Source organism: Cervus elaphus, chromosome 9 (assembly GCF_910594005.1).
Source record: "Cervus elaphus chromosome 9, mCerEla1.1, whole genome shotgun sequence".
Classification (NCBI taxonomy): domain Eukaryota; kingdom Metazoa; phylum Chordata; class Mammalia; order Artiodactyla; family Cervidae; genus Cervus; species Cervus elaphus.
This window is the reverse complement of record NC_057823.1, coordinates 51,151,136-51,171,818: the sequence shown is the minus strand read 5'-3', so window position 1 is coordinate 51,171,818 and position 20,683 is coordinate 51,151,136. Positions and strand designations below refer to the sequence as shown.

The following is a 20,683-nucleotide window of genomic DNA, read 5'->3' as shown; positions in this document are numbered from 1 at the left end:
CAAAATAGAAATTACAAAAAGTATTAAACATCCTTTATTCAAATTATGGAATAACATAAGGAAGTTTTAAAAATGAGATATATCTAATAGATGAACATAGGTCTCTAAGATATACTATATGGAAAAAAGCAAGCTGCAGATTTTTCAGGGAGTTGGGAGGACAGGAGAAGGGTTGGGATAGGAGCAGTAATAGTATTATCTGATAATAAGGTAATACTTTATCAGTAAATGTTCCTTTTTTGTCCTTAGACATATTATTTATATAATTAACTTTTTTTTTTTTAAAGGAAAGAATTAACTTTTGGATCAGGTTTGAAAGGAACTCATAGAGGCAAGAAACTGGAGGCAAGGAGACTAATTATAAAGGGATGAAAACCCAGGTAAGAGATGTAAAAGGCCTAAACCAAGGTCTAGATCAAGACTGTATGAATGAAAAGCATATTTGAGAAATTAGAGATAAAAATAACAGGATATAGTAATGACTGTGAGAAGGTAAGGAAAATGTAACTAATTTCCAAGGCTCCTAACTTTTCCAGTTTTCCTAACTACATTCTAAATGAAATATGAACTCTGTTACAAATGATATTAGAATCCCAGCAGGCATAGTGGTAAAGAATCTGCCTGCCAATGTAGGAGGTGCAAGAGACAAGGGTTAGATCCCTGGGTCAAGAAGATCCCCTAGAGTAGGAAATGGCAACCTGCTCCAGTATTCTTGCCTGGAAAATTCCATGGACAGAGGAGCCTGGTAGGCTACAGTTCACGCGGCTGCAAACAGTCAAATGCAACTGAGCACAGAAATAACCTGAATACAAACTCAAGTGTGTGTATATATATATACATATATATAAATGGTTTTAGGTGCAGAGGAATCACAAAGATGTGGATTTGCATCCCAACTTGCCCATTTCTTAGCTGTGGGAGCAAGTTACTTTAGCCTCTTTGAGACTTACTTCCTTTGTCTATTAATAGGGACAGTAAGTGCCTCACAGAACTGTGGTAGAATTAAATAAAATAATGTGAAATGCCTAGTGGATCTTGGGCTTCTGATAAATATGCATTTCTTAAGCAAATTCATAACTGGTTAGACTATAAACTGGAATGACTTAAAAGGAAAAAAAAACTGTCATATATCAAGAATCTTAAGTATGTGTATACCCATAATAGCATTTTTGGCAATAATCCTAGGAAATCATAGTAAACACAGAACAGGCTTTATTCACAAAAATATTCATCACAGAAATATTAATAAACCATAAAATCTGAAACAATTTCAGTATCCAATGAAAGAGGAACAGTTAAATAAATTAGCCAGTCAACAAAAACTATGAGATTTTCTTTGAGAGCATTTATTGTTTCCCTTTCAGTTATGAAAGCAACACAAGTTATCTGTGGAAAATACAAAAAATGACAAAAAATTAAAATCACCTATAATACAAAATTTTTTGGTAATACATGAAAATAACTGACATATTAAGTTAAAAGAAAAACTCAAAACTGAAAATACAGTATGAATTCAACTTAAAAAAAAGATTAGAATATGTACCAAACATAGCAGTTTTTAATAGGTTGTGATTCTACGGGGGCTTTTTTTTTTACTTATTATTTTTATTAAAATAACTTCTACATTTTGTATACTAGACATGTACTATTTGAGAATCAGAAAAACAAAACACATCTAACAACTCTGATGTAAATCACAAAAACCAACGGACAATGTACCTTGGATGGGGGTCCCAAATATAAATCCAATCATGTAAAGGAGAAAATTTGTGAGTCAATATCAGTAAAAATATACAAAAGAAAAAACCTTAAAGATCAAGTTAAATACAGGGGGCCACAGAGTAGAAAATCCATAATAAATAAAATAAAAAATCAGAAATAAAAGTTAACATAATACTGGCTTCTAAATATTCTACTTAAGGTGAGTAATAGTAAAAATGCACATGTTCCCTGTTCTTGATGAACTTACAATCTAGAAGGTCAGATAAGCTATATATCTTGTTATGTATCTACACCAAGAAAAATAAATAAATATTACAAAAGTAGTATCTCACCAAGTGATAAAGGAAAACACTGGGATTTAGAAAGACTTGATAGAGGTGTTCTTTTCTCTTCACAGGATTTCAATGGACGACAAAATCAAAAGCAAAGGGTAGAGGGGGTATAAAACACAGAAGCCAGAAAGTACTAGGAAAGCAGAGGATCAGCAAGAGTGCATATTGTAAATATCCCTTTGGCAAAGCCCAGCTTTCCTTGTCTGATTCTTTGCAGGACAAGGATCCCTCTTATCTGTAATTTGGTCTCCTGAGTAGACCAGGAGGGGGCTCTGTGCAGATCTCTGGATAGGTTTATCTCCCATTGTAAATTAATAACTTTACATGTGGATTTACAAATCAGTCTCAAGAGTCTGGCTAGTGAGAATCAGTTCCCTAGAGCCTGATTACCCCTGAAGACACACAACTCCCCCACCACCGCCCCCTCCTAGAGGGGGCGGTGCCCTTGCAAAACTAAGCGAGGTCACTGTTCAATCAGGAAGGTTTTATCCAACTGCAGAAAGACACTTTAGCGGTAGGAAAAGTGGGATACGGAGGGCTTAAAAACCACCAACCTGTCAAAGGCAGTGGAAAACTGAGAAACAGCAACAGGTGTTGTGTCCCCCAGGCCTTGAGGAAGCAAAGCCTACTGGAACCCACTCCAGCTGTTGCTGAGAAAATCACTAACAGAAAATGCCATGTTAGTTACCCGTGGTTTAGGCGGGTGGAGGGGAAACTAAATCAACAAGAAGAAGGTGGAGAACAGATCTATGCCAGTGAGTACTAAAGGAGGGAATGAGCCCTTGACAGATGGAGAGTTAGTGAAACAACTCTTAGAAACAAATGCATAATTAACAAGAAAAAAATCTGATTGTACAGTAAAGGGAGAGGATGCTGGACAAAATGACCAGTGTACAGTGTGACCACTGGTGGACATATTGTAGTCTTGAAATAAATAGAATGCAAAGACAGTAAGATAGAAGTATCAAAAATGACATACACACATAAACAAAGACAAACTTTAAAAAGCAACTTACACAAAGCACTTGAGTGCCTAAAAAATTCAATAGTGGCTCCATGTTTCAAAAACAGACCTCCTGCTGTAAGAGGAGAGTTAGGATGAAAAGTGTGTGGCCTCACACTTAACCATTATATATTCTTTTGCACCATCTCATTTTTATTTAAAGTTCTCTAAACCATACAGTGATTCACAAAACATACTCTACTGACTTTAATAAATAGCATATTACAATATTATTCGATTTTTATTTAGCTTAGGGATTATAAGCAAAAAAAGAACACTTACGGATAATCATTAAAGGTTGATCTCCTAATTCAATTAGGGCTGAAATTCTATGTGTGAACTTAGGTTGAGAATAAATAATATTAGATTGTACACTGGAAATTATTATATTATCTAGAAACAAACTAGACAGCTATTTTAAAGTCCACCTATCCTGAGACAAAGTGGAGAGGTTGCAGGAAGAGTTTTTTTTTTTTTTAAAAAAAAGGAGATATGCTTTCACTCCTCTTCGAAGACTACCAGACGGAAGAAATATGGTATTAGCCTGGACACTCCCACATCTATTACATCAACTCAAATCAAAGAAAAGGAGTACTTTAAGGCCCACCTTTCCTTTAAAGGGTTAAAAAAATTAAGGCAGATATGCTTGTACTCCTGTTGCAAGTTCTGGATAGCTGAGATAGATAAGATAAACATTCAAAACAATTCATGACTACTAAAAGCATAATTTAATTCTATCATATAAAAAAAAAGGATGAATTAGTTAATAAAATTGATGCTGCCACAAGTGGTTCCTACTCAGTAGGAAGTTACATTGTCCATCACACATACCACTTATAAAAATATTCCAGATGGACTAAAGATCTAAAGGTAAAAAAATGAAACATTAGAAAGAAAATCTGAAGAATAGTTATACAGGCTCAAGGTGGCAGAGGTGAGGCTGGGTGTCTTCTTCCCAAGCAGTTAAACCCAGAAGCCGTTAAGAAAGGTCTAATAGACCTGACGATATAAACATTTTATTTTTCTATGTGGCAAAGCAACCCTTAAACAAAGTTAAAAGACAAATGAGAGAAATGATACTCTTGACAGGTAAAGGGGTTAATGTGACAAATACAGAACTTGAACACAATAAAAAAACTTCCATTTTTTCAAACAGGAAAAACTTGGCATAAATAACTCATAAAAGAAATGTAAGAGACTAATAAACACAGAAAAAGATCAGTGGTCATGGAAATGCTAGATACTATTTTTCACTCATCAGATTGCAAAAAGTGACAAAGACTGATGACACCAGAGATGGCAAGGATGAAAAGAAACAAGCACTGCCTGCATGTGGGTGAGAGTATGAAATGCTACAATCTCATAGGAAAATAAACTGGGGTTACCCAATAAAATGAAAATATATACATGTACTCCTTAACCCAACAATTTCACTCCTGGATGGCTAAACTAGAAATAAAGCCATGATTACATAAAGACATATGTACAAGGATACTAACTGCACTGTAAGTGTCAAAAAATTTAAAATACCTTGAACGCCCATCATAAAGGGAAATGATTGAATAAATCATTGTACATCCATTCTATAATGTAGTTATCTAAAATGATGAGTAAGGTCATGGGTACTGATACTCATGGTCTAATGTTAAATGGAAAGAAAAAAAAAAGACACAGGCTACAGATATTGCACAGTATGATAGCATTTGCTTAAAAAACAAAACGAAAAAAACCCCCACTATTTGTATATAGAGAAATGTTTTTATATTTTTGTACCAGTATTAAGAAGACACACAAGGCTTCTTCAACACGTGGAAGCTGCTAAAGGATGCAGATTGTTGACCTTCTTGTGTATACTCTTGGCATTTTGACATTCTGCAAAATGCAAGTTTTGCTTTTATTATCCCCAAAAGAAAAATCTATGTTTTTGTGTGTGTTACCATGCCTACATATGTGAAGGTCCCAAGGTCTCTGTCACATGGACCAACAACGATCCAGAACACAAAGAGGACACAGTGTTAGAAAGGCATAAAAATCCATGATACTAATTTTGTAACTAGACTTTTTTTCAAATATAACAAGCCTATTTTGAAATACAAATAAAGTTACTATTACATGGAAGAGGGGAAGGAAAAAAAGATGTTTAATTACTTAATTCAAAATCTCAGTACTTATTTCTCAGCATAGCTTTGGTGAGGAAAATGCCCAGCTATCAAATTCTTTTCAACAAAACTCTTGATCAAGATCCTGATTTATGGCTTTAGTAATGTTTTTTTTTAAAAAAAAGGGGGGGGGTTCATTAATGAATCAGGACTACATTTTGAAAGATTTCTGGATCAAAATTGTTTAGAAAGAGGATATTAATGGAGCCGAAAATTGCAAAGTGTTTGCAATCACTTCAAAAACTCATTCATTCAACCCTCAATTACTCATCCTTAACAGGGGGCGCCCTGCCATGCATTACTCAAAACCAGGCATGCCTGAAAACATCTTAAACATAACTGAATGAAAATCTGTCCAATCACAGGCCAGCTGCTTGCAAACTCCACCCTTGAGTACAGGAAGAACACTTTTGATTGGAAGACAGTTGTGTTTACTACGGTTGTGTGGTGCAAAATTGGAGAGGCACACATGCCAAGGGTCCAAAGGAAATCTCTTTAATGAAAAAGGAAAACAAACGGACAGTTCTGATTCTATATTAGTTGTTGTCATTAACTGAACCTCATCATCACAGCAGCAATTCTTGAGCAATTCTGCAAGCTAGTAAAATATTTTAAAGGCTGAGTTTTGTTGTCGCTTTTTTCTCATCTATGTTCCTTGATTATACATACGAGACAAGCATAAGCCTATTCTTAAAACCCCAAACTGCCTTTGCTTCTAAATGCATACAGCTCCATCCAAGACCTCAACACAGTTGTAACACTTTGTTTTGAATCACTGAAACTTTTAACTTGATTTGAGAAACCAGTTCCATGGGCCCAGTGGCACAATTCTTCAGTCTTTAGCTTAGTAGGTGTCCAGCATCTCAGTGAGCTTCAAAAACCACTGCCCTTTGGGAGCTCAGCAAACAACAAAGTGAATGGGTAGCCATTTCAGGTGCAGAGCTCATTAGCAATTCATCTGATGGAGGAAACAACTAGAACAGAAAACTTCGACTGAAACGCTAGGACAGACTAAGTTTTTAGGTCAAAATATGCATTTAATGGTGGATCTTAACCTAAGTTTTGCGTTCAAGGTGGTAAATTACTGGATCTAAGAGGGACACCTTCCCCCCCCACCCCCGCCACCCCCGTCTTAACCTAAAAAGCAATCTTCTAAAGAAATCGCAAAGGAATTTAACTCCAAATCTCCTTGCTTAATCATCCTCCTCACCTCATTATATTCCTGATACCTCTTTAAAAATTCGCCCCACTAAAGCCTCATAAATGTCCAAGCAGCCTTTTTCTTAAAGCCAAAGCCAGCCACAAGCAAAACAACCCAGAAGACTAATATATGGGGCGGGACGGGGAGTCCAAAACCACTGATCGATAGGTAGAAAAATGAGTATCAAAACCTTGCAATGTTAACATCAAATCTTACAAAATGAATTCCCGTTTACAGCGAAAAAAAAAAATCTGCAAAAGCAAGTTCATTAAGAAAATTTTCCTTCTGCCTGCGGATCTACCACAATCTAAAAGAATCCCCCTATTTTTCACAGCCTTATCTCAACACAGAACCTAGGGCCGCTATCAGAATGAGGAACTAAAGAGGCTTGCCAAAGTTCAAAGACAACATTTCGTCGCTACATTAACAAAAATAACACATCACGGACACGAATGCTAGTTAAGTTCTACTACTGAACAACTTTATCCACAAAATACACCAAGACAAGTATTCAAAAGTGGCCAAGCCCCAACATAAAGTTTCAAAACAAAACCTCTCCCAAGGTTTGGGGGAGTTGCCCAGCTCGGAGATAAAAAGCACCACCCAACAGCCCCATTTGTCTGCTAAGACAGATCTCAAACTTATCAAAAGCAGCCACTACGGCAGCTCCTGTCACCCAGAAGCGCAAAGAGAGAGGAGCCTGAAGAGAGCTGGCCTTTCTGGAGACAGCCTGGCCGAGTCTGGCTCAGACAAGGAGGAAGTAACTGCCAGATAAAAAAGCCCTGAGCAGCTCCAACTGCAGCCTCTCGATCTCCCACAAGTGCCCACATTCCCGCCCCATTCGGGGCTCGGGGAAGAAGGGAACAGGGCGCAGGTCTCCCACGAGAGGCTGGAGACTACAGGTCCGCTTCTTCCAGGAGGCAGCGGCACACGGGCAGAACTCTAAGGGGCCCCGGAACCCAGGGTGCTAGAGCCTGCTCCGTAGGAGTGTTGGGGGGAACGCTGAGAAAGGGGTCGCTCAGGAGGCGGGGCCTGCCGGGTGGAGGCAGCATTTCCTAGCGCCCTGGCTGCCCCCCGAGGTAAACCGGGGCGCGCACCCCGACGCGGAAGCCATGCTGGTCAGAGCTCGGGGTGCTGAGGAGCCGGCGGGGGGCGCTGAGGAGATCTGGGGGCGCGGAACTGGGTCACCTCCACCCCACCGCCCCCTCACAAAGGCCCCCGGGGAGGCCGCCCGCAGGCCGTGCAACCCCGGCCTCGAGTGCCCGCCTCGGCCGCCACTCACCGCTAGGTCCTGGGGCACCGCCCCGCTCATGGCCCGCACCGTGCCGGCCCGCCAGGCCCGAGTGCGCAGCGCAGGCCCCGGATCTCCGCCCGCCGCCGCCGCCGCCGCCGCGGGGACCGAGGCCGAGGACGAGCCCGCAGTGTCCGCGAACAGAAGCAGCAGCCGCTTGCCCACCGGGGAGGCCGCCGCGTCCGCCATCGCCAGGGCCGGCCGGACCCGTGCTCCCGCCCGCCGCCTCCCACCACCTCCGCCGCCGATCTCCCGATCCGCCCGCAAGGCCTCCCTCCGCACCACCCGCGGCCGCGGCTCCCCCCCACCCCCCCCAACAGCCACCACCAACCACCGGCGCCTCGCAGCGCCCCCCGTGGCCGGGAGCGGAGCCGCAGCCCGGGCCCCGCACAGCGCCCCCCGCGCTTCGGAGCGGGGCTGCAGCTCCGGGCCCCTCGCAGCGCTCCGCCCCAACCTCCCCGGGGCCTGCAGTGCCCCCTGCGGCAGGGAGGGGAATTGCAGTTTCGGCCGGGGTGGGGAAGTGGGCGGGTCCTTCAGTCTCCCTTGGCACCATCCTGGTGCCATATTTCCCTTAGGGGGCCCCTTCATCTGAGAAGGTTTTAGCTTACCCTCCTCGGATACCAAAGACTTTAACTGGGGTGGGTGGCTGAGGGACAAGTTACCTAGAGAATTGATATTCTGAGATAAGAAGTTAGTGCCCCAGTACCTGATTGATTTCCAAGCCTGAAAATAGGCAATACCCTCCCGTCCTTATCTTTTAGGAAACTTCCCATTGGCCCACGGGACATAGTATCTTTCTTCTCACCGGTCCATAACATGGTACCATTTCATTATTTGAAATTATGGTATCATTTCATTACCAATACTTCATAGGTCCCTTTCCAACTGACCAACATTTTATACCCATTGTATGTGATAATGCCACTCTATATTGGCTGAAGGCCAACATGCTTCCAACATCTCGATAGTCTGACATATCCCAGTGGAGCTTCTTCCTGCTTCCAAATCAGCCAATGTTATTAAGTCCAGGTGTTTCTCAATTCAACTTTTAAGGGAACTGGAAAGAGACCAAAGTATCTCTTACCGTGGAAATAAGTGGAGCTGAGGACAAAGAAAACCCCACCACTCCTATCTGAATTCATAGGCATGGAAGACTGATACTCCTGCCAGAAAAGTGGTTGTATAGAAGGGGAGATAAGATATTTTTTGCCTAGATTTTTGTTTACACTGGGCAATGAGAAATCTCAATCATTAACATTGGTTATGTTAGAGACTAGCACAAGCTCCATAATCTTATGGATGCAGAGTATACATGGAAGTAGATACAAACCAGGAAAAGATATGGTATTAATCCATGATTACTGCCCTAAAAGTACCCATTTCTTTCACTGATCTGACCCACAATTAAGAGCAGTAGCATTCTTTCCAGACTTATGTGCCTACCCAGAAATCTGTTCAAAAATCTTCTTTACCCTTGACCTACTTGCCTTGTAGCAAAGGTTGGGGGCCAGAGGGAAGCACCTGTTATTGGCTTCAGTCAAAATACAACATCCAGTGAAGCCATTCTAGAACTAACCCTATGGAGCACCAAGGAAACATTTCTTTGGATTTTTTCTTCTCCCTATTCCTTATAATGTCCATTTCCCATAGCCAACCTGAGGCCTGATTCAATTTTTCTTGATTTTTTCTGGGCCAAGACACCTCTTAAAGCACACACACAAATTGTAGTTGGTAGAAGAGAAAGAGGGATGAATCCATACATGACCTAGCTGCCTTGCAGATTTTCCATTAAAATTCACTGTTGGGATTTTCTCCCACGTGGAGCTCTTATTACTGTCCCACTGTCCAAAGCTGGCTTCTCACAGCACCAGACACAAGTGGTGTCTTTGTGCCTAAGCTCAGGAATGGGAAAGCAAAGATTAAAAAAAAAATTCAACAAATATGGCAACACTTTTCATAAGCCAGTAAGTTTTCAAAGTGTTGGGGCTACAACACTGAATAAAACAAAACCCTCATCAAGTTTATATTCTTTCCTATGCTTCAGCAATGGAAAATGAAATCACACTAGCCTTCAGAGAAAATAAACAGTAGAAAAACCCAACAAAAAAACTGAACAGAAAGGAAAAAAAGCAGAGGGAGGTAAGTTTAGATGTTCAGGCCTTAACCCTGCTCAAACAGTAGGTGAAACGTAACAGCAGTTTTATACAAAGAACGAAGCTTTAATTCTGAGATTCTTTAACCACATGCTATAGCCCTACCCCCTCAAAGCCCTTCTTACTTCGTTTCCAGGATAGGTGACAACTCCCACTCTTTTCAGGGTGTATTTTCATCCCCTCAAAGTTCCTCCTCCAGGTAGTCAAGCCAATCCTGTCTTCTTGCACACTTCATTGGTATTCAGTGATGAGTGCCACCAATTTGAAGCAGGAAACTGGGTCGGAGGCTAAGCAACTTGACTCTTCTTGCCACCTGGCAAGTCAGTGCCACAACTGGTAAAGAAAGGCTATGCCTTAGGGACAAGAGGCTCCTGCCTGGCTCTCTAAGCAACTACACTTCACCCACACACATTGGAAGAATGCTAACAGAGGGAGAAGAAAGGAAGGGTGGAATAGAAAGGTTTAAAGAGAGAGAGTGAGCCACACTGCTTCTTTCAGCAAAAAATGAACATTCCAAATTGAAGCATTAGGGAAAACACCACCTTCTAGAGCAAAAAAGAAGCTCTGCTGCTAGGGTAGTTTTCCAAAATCAGTATTTTCAGGATGGAGAAATTGCTGAGGTCTTTGGACTTTGAATTTTGACAACTTTATCTCCAGCTCTCCACAACATGTGTGAAAACTCTGAAAAGACACTCCTGGACAAGGTCCCTATCATGCCTTCTCCATACTTCCCAAAGCCTACAAACCATTCTAGACAAGTTTCTAATTGCACCATCTAGCATTTCTCAGGGAGGAAGAATGGATTAATACTTGACTTCACCCTGCTGGAAGTGAGAGTGACAGGAGGTAAGAAGAGATGGGTATAAGTACCAAGGAAACAGGAGACCAAATCAGACTGCCAGAAATAACTGAGGTCTTAGGAGAAGCTGGGTCACAGGATATAACTACTGTGGCTGCAAAGGGCCCAGGGACCAAATACTGTCCTTGAGGGGCAAAAGTTCAGCCATGTCATAGAAGAAGCAGCTGGAAGAGTTGGGTGGCCTTCTCCCCACTTCCTCCTTGCCTTTCTTTGTGAAGAAAGGAAGACGACACTATAGTACACAAGGTTGCTTGGGAAAATGGATTATTCTAATAAAACTTTATTTTTTCAAACACAGCCACAGAGGCAGGACCTCATGTTTAACACACACAGACTTATGGATTTTTTTTAATATAAAACAAAGTTTACGAAAAAATTTTTTCCACTTTTTATATTTGTAATCCCATTAGCACAGGGACTTTGGCAGCAGGTGGGAGTGAAGGGCAGCTGGAGCTGCCAGTGGGCAGTCACCGGGCACAGGAGGAGAGCACCAGCCTGGGAGTGGCTTCACTCACACACGCAGGAATACTCACCTACTGATCAGCCACACCACACACACAACACAGATGCAGATGTCTACCCAGGGTCAACCACTGCAGAGGTGTGTTCCACTCTGGGTAAGCCCAATATGTGAAAATCCAAATTGTCAAAACAGCTAAAGTAGAGGGAGGTTGCTTGCTTTACAAAAGAAGCAATCACAGGCTGCTTTTAAATGGTCAGCAGTCCAAATGCTTTGAAAAATAGCATTTGGTTTATACAGAACTGTTGGAACAGATCTACCGTGTAAAGCAAAATAAACCACTTCTCGAAAAGGCTTGTCCAAGGACCACAGGTACTTAGATTAGGAAGCAAAACAATAGCTCCAGCTAGTTTAACTTTCCAGATCTTAAAGTAATGGAATTCAAATATGGCATCTATAGACGTTCTCCCTTAGGGATGGTGCCCTAGGGCTTTGAGGAAGCCAGGTTGGAGGCAGAAATTATTGCCCTCACTTCTTCAGCTTTGGGCCTGCAGAGAACCCCCTGACATTACCAGTGGCCTATTGTAAGCTGGCACAATCTGCAGCAGAGAGCCCAGGGATGAGGATGCCCCAGGAGGAAAAGAAGCTGGTACCAGGGAAATTATGGCCTAAAGAGGGAGAACAGCCAAGGGAGGGATAAGACCAAGGAGGGGCAACTCCTGGGCTCACAGTTTCCTTGGATTCTCCAGAGAACCTCTCTCAGGCCCCTACAGACCTGGTAGCTCACTGGTAACTCGTGCTAACTAGCAGGTGAAGGGAAGGAGTCCTGCAGGGGTAGAACCTCTAAAGGCAGGAGGCTGAAGAAGACATAGCCATCTCCTCGGGAGTGGAGGCAAGGATGCTAGGGCCTCACTGATGCGCCTATCCAACATGTGGGAGACTCAGAAAACCATAGGTTCAATTCCATAAGGAAAACACATAGGTCCTCTTCCCTAACATGAGCAATTGGTTCCTACAAAACCCTGGGAAAATGCCCTTCTTCCAATAAACAGGAAGGGCAGGTCCAATTTGGTCCTGCAGGGTCTAAGCAAAGCTGGACAAAGCCTCAAAGCCATTATGGCGGCAGCTTCAGTATGTATCTCCCCTGGAGCCAGCTCTATACAGCTTCTGAAATCCTTAAACCCATCAGTGTGGCCACTGAGACCTGTTGCCCGGGCCCAAGTTGTGGGTGTGAAACAATAAAAGAAATTCAATCCAGCAACAACAAACTCCCAGCTGCTTCTCACAGTCTGCTTTACACATCTTCAGCCAATCCCTCAGTGAGCCTCAACCTCTCGGAGGTCTCTAAGGGCCAATTAGAGGCAAATAAACATTTCCTGGCAGGAATGGAAGACAAGCAAACTAGTAAATGCTGACATCCCCTTCCTCTTTCTCAACCAACTCAGAAAAAATGGCTAGGCCTGGATCTTATAATGAGTTTCTCTACAGTCTGCTTCCAAAGGGCAGTGCTGGGGTGCACTCACCTATGCCTGCTGGGGACTGAACACTACTTCTGCTGCAGGTCAGCCTCCATACAGGGGCTTCCTTCCTTCTTCTTGACCCTCAAAGGGCAGAAAGTAAGAGGGAAAAGAGGTCCCATCAGTAGGGAGGGAAAGAAAGAGATGGAGCCCTTCAGCCCTGCCTTAACTGCCCACATGTGCTTGCATCTACTTAGTGAAGGAGACAGGCAAGTTGTACCCAGCCTTGGCAATCTGATGAGAAAAAAAAAGCCAGCTCAGAATCAATATGCAGCACTCTCTCCAGCCAATACTAGATCTATCTGGAGGAGGTGTGGGCCTGAGGAAAAGACCATTAGTTGAGGACCTCCAAATAGAATCCTTTGCAGAGCCACTGTTGCTAACAGATTACAAGCTTGCTTCCAGAGCTCCTTAGAACCCCAACTCCTAGAACAAGCCTGCTGTCCCGTGAAAACCCAAGATCCTGGGAGTACTGTGGTGCTCTGCTGTTAGGGAGCAACTGCCTTCCTTCCCTAAGGCTACCCAAACACACCTTTCCTCGAGCACTCTCATGCACTCACACACTCTCACACAATTTCTCCAAGGAGGCTGAATGAACCCCCCACCCTGGCCAAATTCTAAGACACAAGTGCCCTTTGAAGCAAAGGGGCTAGTGAAATTCCCCGAGCTGGGGTCGGCAGACCCCTTCCGTCCCTGCCCATTGCTTTCTCGGTGGCAGGGATACTCACACTCAGGGCCGCCATGGGAAGGGTCTGCTCTGGGGCTGTCCCTCCCGCCACCAGCTCCGTTTATCTTGTCCCGGCCAGTCTCTCGGCATGGTCGAGCTTCCTGGAGCGAGAAGATTTCCGGCTGCCCTGAGTCGGAGCCCTCCATTCACCCCCATTCCCAGGCTGGGCCCCCGGCCTTGGGACCTCGACACTTGTTAGTAGCCGTAAGAGAGTCAGTCTGTGTAGCCCCAGGAAGTAGCCTCTCAGTTTTAGTTCTCCTCAATCAGATTCAAGTCCAGGTCCCCAAAGTCCTGCTGGCACAGTGTCCGCTTGCTCAGCGCCTGCCGCCCCCACCGCACGGCCCCCTCCTCTTCCTCTTCGCTTTCACTCAGCACCTGGGAGGAACCCCCAATGGGGCTGCAGGAAGCAGAGAGGGGTGGGGGGCTGCAGGCCATGAACCATGGTGGAGAGATACTGCTGCCTTCCCGGGCTGTTTCTTGGAGACAGAGACCTCCTGAGTATGGTTTCTGTCAAACAAACAAACAAACAAAATTAAGGCAAAGAAAGATATTAACTTCCCAGAGAACCTTGCCCAAGCTGTATTTCAAAGTATCCCTCTTGGTTACCCTTGAAGGCAGGAGTCCTATGCATTAGGGTGAGGTCATGAACTCCCAGATAAAATTTTGAAAATTTAGTGTACATGCATATTTTTCTGAGGAAAAGAGCCCATAGTTTCTATCAGATTCAAAATTAGAAGCCTGTTTATAAACTTCATGTGTGTAGGAATACTGACTGATGGCTTGTTTCACTCCTATATTGCCAGTGCCTAGTCGGAGTCTGTTACATAATAGGTATTCAATAACTGTTGACTGCTTGAATGAATGACTATGAATAAGTAAGTTCTCAAAGTGGTTTATGACCCAGTGGTCTAGAAGGAAGAATATGAAAAGAGTGGACAAGTGCCTACAACAACTGTACTCACTACTGGGAAGACAAAAAACATTTGTTGAGCGAATGAATGATGCAGCAGCCTATTTTACTTAAGCCCTCACAGGCCCACGTGAAGCAGTGAAGGGCAAGGGACAAAACCAGCCATGCATGAGAAGGGGCAAGGCACTAATGATTGGGTTTTTCTGAGCCATGCCTAAGGAGGGAAGATGCCTCCGGTAGGACAATCTGGGATCTCTGTTGGAAGGTTTAACATGGGTCCACTAAGTTTCTCTGGAACCCCCAGAACAGGAATTTCACAGGACACAGGACTTTCAATACTAAAACCAGGATAATCCTGGGCAAATTGAGATGGTAGACCACCCTCAGCAAAGGCTCAGGCAGACAGGAGCACCAGGGGAGGCCACGTCAGGAGGGCCTGGAACTAGAGAACACCTCGCAAGTGAAAATGGAACAGTCTTCACTACTCCCATCCTAGCTTCCCTGGTCTTGCCAGTCCCACCTGATTCATCTTGTCGAAGTCCAAGGAAGGCCGCAGCCGCCGAGGGTCCTCCTCGTGGCGCCGCTTGACCCCAGCTTTGCGGGCATCAAGATCACAAGGCTGTGAGCGGCTTCGGGGAAGATTGCGCAGGCCTCGAGGTCGCCAGGGCAGCTCTGGGGAGGATGCAGGGGAGCTCCGGGCAGAGGGCAAGAAGCGGCTTGCCTGTGGGCCCAGGCTGGGTGACAGGGAGAAGCGGCGTTGGGGTGGGCAAGGTGACAGGGACTCAGCATCACTCTCCCAGGAGCCACTTTGCGGGGAGGCGGCAGAGGGCTGAGAGGAATCTTGGGCTAGGGCCAGGCTGAAGAAAGGGGGGCTGTAGGGTCTGTGGGCTGGGGCACATTGAGAAGAGGCACTGGGAGCTTGGAGGAACCTGAGGCTGGAGACCCGCTTCGGGGGGCTCTGGTGAGGCACCTGCGGCCCACCCCCTCCACCACTGCCCCGGTGCTTGATGGGAGTCCACAGCTTGGAGGGGGCAGGCCGCCACACTGGCTGCCAGCGAGACAGGTCCACGGGCACTGAGAGTGAGCGGCAGTGCCTCTTGGATGGAGGGGCAGGGGGCACAGGAAGCTTTTCTGGGTCTGGGGGCTCAGGGCTTAGGACTTGGGAGAGGGACTGCTCCTGTGGGGAACTTCCCGGGCTGGGTGGTCTGAGGTGCAGGCTCAAGCCTGAGGGGTGGTAGCTGAGGTTGAGGCTATCCTGGAACTCGGCACAGGAACAGTGGGGCAGGCCCCTCCAGGAAGCACCTTCTGGAAGGCATTCATAATAAATATAGAATTAATGATAGCTAATATATTTTCAAGAGCTTACTATGTGCTAGAAAACATAGTGAGCACTTTATGTGAGGTTTCCCCTAAACTTCATGAGTTAGGTACTATCACTACCCCCATTTCACAGATGAGAGAAGTTCCGTAACTTGCCAACAGTTATGCAGGAATCAAATGACCAAAGCAGGGTTCAGAACCAGATTTGTCTGATGCTAAAGCTAGGTCTTTTACCCAGTAGACTATAGTGCCTCTGTTATGAGGAACCACCTGAAACTAAAAATATAGAATCATAAACTGCCTGCGAATCCCTCTCAAAGGTAGAATGAGTCAAGAGAAGCGAAGGTGTGTGTGCCATGCTGATCTTTCACTCCACTCCACCCAGCTCTACTTTGCTCCCCTAACCCCCCAGCCCTGAGTTGCGGAAAGCTGGCCTACACTGTCCGTCCTTAGCCTTTACCTTTCCTATGTGTCAAAGCACCAAGACAGGGTGATCAAGCAGGTAAGAGATCATTTGTATTCCTAGTGAAGGCCAAGGGTGGGGAGGGTACACTGAGAAAGGCCTTTGATGGTGCCTGTGTTCCTCTGGGTCTGGCCACCCACAAGGAAACACTCAACATACTTACATGGAAAGATCTTCTAGTCTTATTATGATTAGTTTAAAAAGAAAGTTCCAAATATACAGAATGCAACCTTTTGTGTTAAAAGAGTGGGAATAAAAAAAAATTTACATTTATATTTGCTTCTATTTGTAAAAAAGCAAAAACAAAAACTCTGGTTGAATAGACAAGAAACTAATAACAGGAGTTACTTTTAGGGAGGTGATAGAAGCTGGGGAGATAGAAAAGGAAGGGGGACTTTTTTCAGTTTAACACTTTTCCTATTTAAAAAAATTTGAAATGTGACTGTATTGCCTACTCAAAAAATTACATTATAAAAGTTCCCACAAGGCTAGAATAAGAGCAAGGTAAACAGATAACTCCCATACTGGTGCAATAAAATGGAGACAAGCACCAATCTCAGCAGCTGACCCTGGTAAGAAAATTGTGGAGGCAGGCTAGCTAGACCTGGTTACGGAAAACCAATAAAAGAAACATGTGGATGGAGGCATGGACATACACACAAATATACACACAATGTCTTACCAGACACAAGCTGGAAAGGGTTCCCACAGTTGGAGATGTCTGCATGATCAGGCAAAGGCTAAGAGACAGAGAATATCCATCATGATTCAAGATCAGGACAGAGTTCCACGAAGCCCTTTCAGCTCACCCCTGCAATTCATGGGCTATAGGGATATTAGGGACACCTAAGTGTTCTCTTCTTGTCCTCCCAGTTAGTGAGTAAAATAATTCACATCTTCCAGTATCTCAAACCCTTCTCCACCCAAATTTTAGTGTCCCTTCTCTTAACAGTAAAGAAATCCCTGCCCCCCTCCTTTTGGGCTGGGTTTTGAGTCTTTAGTGGGCACATCCAGTACAAGTACCATGATTCATACAGCACAGGACAAGGGTGAAGTAGTAACAACAAATAGCCTCAGAAAAAAGGGCAAGGGGCTCCTAAAGAAGTGGGAAGACTGTCTTTACCAGACTGATGCTGAAGCGTGTGCATTTCAGCTCATCCAGAGTCTGCTTCTGTAGCTGCTCAGTGATCAGGGTTATCATGATTCTCCCCGGGATTTGACTTGCACACTTTGGAGCGAATGATGGATGTCTTCCCTGTTGTTCTTCCAGACCTCACTCGTGAGCCGTCTTCTGCCACTGCAGCACCATTCTAGCACCATTAGGACTTCCCTCTCCAGTCATGCCTGCTGAGTCTGCCAATTACAGATGGATCAGCCCCAAGTTATATTAGAGATGTACCTAGTCCAGAGATGGAAAATGCATGGCACACATACCCCAGCATCCCTATGTCAGGCCTCTGGCAGACATCATCAACTGATCACAGCTCTTTCCGGCTAAGCCTAAACATAGCCTCAGAAACATTCTCAACTTGGCACTCCGGATAACCAGTATAATAAAATGGAGTTGGCAAGCAAGTTGAAACCTATTTGCCACTCCTAACCTGGTTCGTGCTCTGCTCTGCCTACCCAAAATACCAGCACCACTTGGAAAACAGCTCAAATGAGAGAAATGCCCACATTGTTATTTCCATCCTGATTAGTTCAATATTTTATCTTCCAGTCAAAAGCAAGGAGAGGTAGCCTTTTCCTAAACTACAGAAATAGTAACAGTGCAGTGGTTGTAGGAATGACTTTCTACTTCAAACCAGAGTAAACAAGGTATTATATTCTCCTTTATCCCGAACAGCTGATATTATATTATTGTTCTCCAACAGATACTGTACGTACTCTCTTATAAGAAGATAAGGAAATGCTACCAGGGTAATTCCATTCACATTTCAACTCTATAGATGTTAAAAACAACAACTCCAACTTCATTCAAAAAAAGTTTTTAGCCTGATTTGACTCAAAGACCATGAATACAATTAATCAAAGACTCTTTCTCATGGTCAATTACAGTAGAAGCAAACTAATTCTATCAGAGAACAGGCTTCAAGCCCACACAATTGCCTGAGGGACCTCGATCAAGGGAGGAGGAGGGGAAGTTAATCTAACATTTCCATACTGTTCTGCCTATTCCCAGAAATGACCAGCAGGCAGACGGCAATCAGATAGTATAAGGAGCATTTGCTAGCAGAGAGAACAAACTATCAAGAAATCAAATCTGATTTGCTGTGATGGTCTTGGCAAATCATCAAACTTTTCTTTCCCTCAGTTTACCCATATGAAAAATGGGCAGAATCATCTTAATCTGTCACAGGGATAATATAATGCAAAATATCAAAACATAAGTATACCACTTGGCCTGTACAAATCAGAAGTCCACACAGACTGCCGTTTCTCACCCTTCCTATTTGTTGCTCTACAAAGCCTCAGGGTGCTACAAGTGATAATATTAAGATGAAGAAGGCAATTGGGTAGATTTATTTGGCTGGGTATCAACCTCCCTCACTCACATGCCAAGAAAAGCCCAAAAGGCTTGACCTTGAGGGCAGATAACTTTCAACTCTGGCCAAAAAAAAAAAGGGGGGGGAGGATCCCTTCTACTCCATTTCCACCTCAGAGGGAGGCAGACCACAAAGAAAAGCAAAGAAACACACTTCGATGTACTTGGAGTTTAGGCAAAAAGGAGGCAGGAGAAGTCAACCACCACTGTAGTTAAATAACATTTTCATGCATAATTATTATTACTACCCTGAAGTTCCAGTTTCCTGAGCGCTCCCTTCAGCTGCTTCCCCCATTCTTGTAGGAGAAACTAAAGCTTGTATCACTTCTGCTCTTGGTTTCTTAACTCTGCCCTCAAAGACCAACCAGAGAGGAAACCTAAGGCAGGCTTTTACCCCCAGAGACCCCAGGCCTCAGGCTGACCAGCCATGAGGAGCAGGGAATGCAGCAAACTCTTTCAAGGTTTTCATGAGGCATTTGGCCAAATAGCAAACTTCCAGCCCTCTCTGGGATCAAGAGAGTGATTTTGTGTTTTTCTGCATTTTAATTGTTGGGATGTGACCACACACGGCGGTAATTAGAACAATGCAACTACCACCACGCAACTGATACTTTCAGTCTGAGTTTCCTAAAACAGGCCAGGCTGAGAGGGGGAACAGAACGGAAGCCATAAGGAATCAAATCAGGACACAAAAGAAGGCAAACCAGCTCCGCGAGGGGCCTCCTCTTTCTCAGGCAGGCAGAGAAAAAAGTGTAAGAAGCCCTCTCTTGCCGCCTTCCTTCCCCTTCCATTTTGTGTATCTGAGGGGCACAGACAGCCCTGAACGTTCACTAAACAAGTTAAAACTTCTCAGCTTAACAACTGGCATGGGGCTAAGCCCAACACAGAGCAGCAGGCCGCTAGGCACTCCCTCAAACCCCACCAGGCCCAACTCTCAATTCAAGCTTTCTCTGCACCATCACCTCTCCCTCAAATAAAGGTTGGACCCCCACCCCACTGGGTGGCAGTAACCCCTGACATAAGGGTTTCAGGGATGCTGAGGTTGTGCTGAAACCTGGATAACCTAGGATCAAGTCAGGCCAAGGAAGAAGACAGTCAAAAACCCCTGGAGACCTTCCCCCTAGGTCCCAGTCCCACAGCTCTGGGGGAGACTGAAGAAAAACATGAGGCAGGGAGGCACACGAACAGGTATGTGGGGACCTGACTGCTTTTTCTCCATATGGCACCGGTGGGCATAGGGGTGACAAGTGGGAGCACCCCTCCCCCCACCCCAATGAAGAAGCAAAAGGCTAGGCCCCCCTCTCCAATCCTCAACCTCTCCATCGGTTGCTCTGCCTGTCCCCGCGGGGTGGGGCATGGGGCATCCGCTAGCCCCTTGGGGTCGGGGGGAGGGCGCCGGGGCACGCTCAGGGGGGCTGTCGCTCGCCTGTTCCCAATCAGCTCCCATCATCTGGACGCGGGGAAGCGAACTCAGGACACAGGGGACGGGAGGGTCTGGGACTTAACACTCCGCCACCCCCTCCCCCACCGGGTCCCGTGCTCTCCCCGCGGAGGCGGCCAGCGAGGCCGTGCCTCGCGGGCGGACGGGCTGGGGGAGGGGAAAGAGGGAAGGAGGGAGGGACGGTCTAGGCGCCCGCCCCGAGGCCCCAGCGCCACCTGCCCTCCGCCACCTACCGCGGCTCCTCCAGTTCCCAGGGCCGCGGCCGGAGCAGCTCTGAGCGCTCGGTTCGCCCCACGGTGCCCTTAAAAGGCTCCGGCGTGAACCAACGGGCCCCTGAGGAGAGTGGAGAGATTGCTTGGGTTAGGACAACCCCCCTGAACCGTCCGCGGAGGCTGGAGCCCCGCGTCGTTTTTCTCGCAAAGTCTTTCTTGGCTAACGCCGTCGGAAAGAGGCCGGGCTCTTTGATTTAGCGATGAGGGTGGTTTCCTCCCTAGGAAGTCACCCCCTGCAAAATATTGCAGAAGGTGGACTGGGCCAGTCGAACGCAAATATCGAAACCCGCGGGGGAGGCCGTGTTGGT

General features: G+C 45.3%; 2 protein-coding genes across 3 annotated transcripts in view; both read right to left on the bottom strand.

The window, feature by feature from the left end:
• KDM3B (lysine demethylase 3B) overlaps nucleotides 1-8,092 on the bottom strand; it is a 56,253-nt gene extending 48,161 nt beyond the window's left edge. The window contains exon 1 of one of the 2 annotated variants that reach the window (XM_043912876.1): nucleotides 7,700-8,092. In XM_043912876.1, coding sequence (XP_043768811.1) covers nucleotides 7,700-7,897 — 198 coding nt within the window. In that variant the 5' untranslated portion in view covers nucleotides 7,898-8,092. The remainder of the gene's footprint in view (nucleotides 1-7,699) is intronic. The other variant, XM_043912877.1, reaches the window with a different exon arrangement.
• Nucleotides 8,093-10,967: 2,875 nt separating this feature from the next.
• On the bottom strand, nucleotides 10,968-20,526 carry FAM53C (family with sequence similarity 53 member C). The gene is made up of 5 exons (XM_043912882.1): nucleotides 20,337-20,526; nucleotides 17,241-17,470; nucleotides 16,800-16,857; nucleotides 14,855-15,639; nucleotides 10,968-13,931 (listed from the first exon to the last, which is right to left on the bottom strand). Exons 2-5 carry the CDS (start codon nucleotides 17,316-17,318, stop codon nucleotides 13,674-13,676), a joined length of 1,179 nt encoding a protein of 392 aa, XP_043768817.1. The 5' UTR covers nucleotides 17,319-17,470; nucleotides 20,337-20,526; the 3' UTR covers nucleotides 10,968-13,673.
• Nucleotides 20,527-20,683: the final 157 nt, after the last annotated feature.

What these genes read in the sequence shown, in the direction of transcription:
- FAM53C (XM_043912882.1), bottom strand. Translation starts at nt 17,318, where the DNA reads ATGATAACCCTGATCACTGAGCAGCTACAGAAGCAGACTCTGGATGAG. An exon ending in CACGCTTCAGCATCAGTCTG is followed by an intron (nt 16,858 to 17,240) that starts GTAAAGACAGTC and finishes TCTGTCTCTTAG; the next exon opens with CCTTTGCCTGATCATGCAGA. An exon ending in CCCTTTCCAGCTTGTGTCTG is followed by an intron (nt 15,640 to 16,799) that starts GTAAGACATTGT and finishes AATGCCTTCCAG; the next exon opens with AAGGTGCTTCCTGGAGGGGC.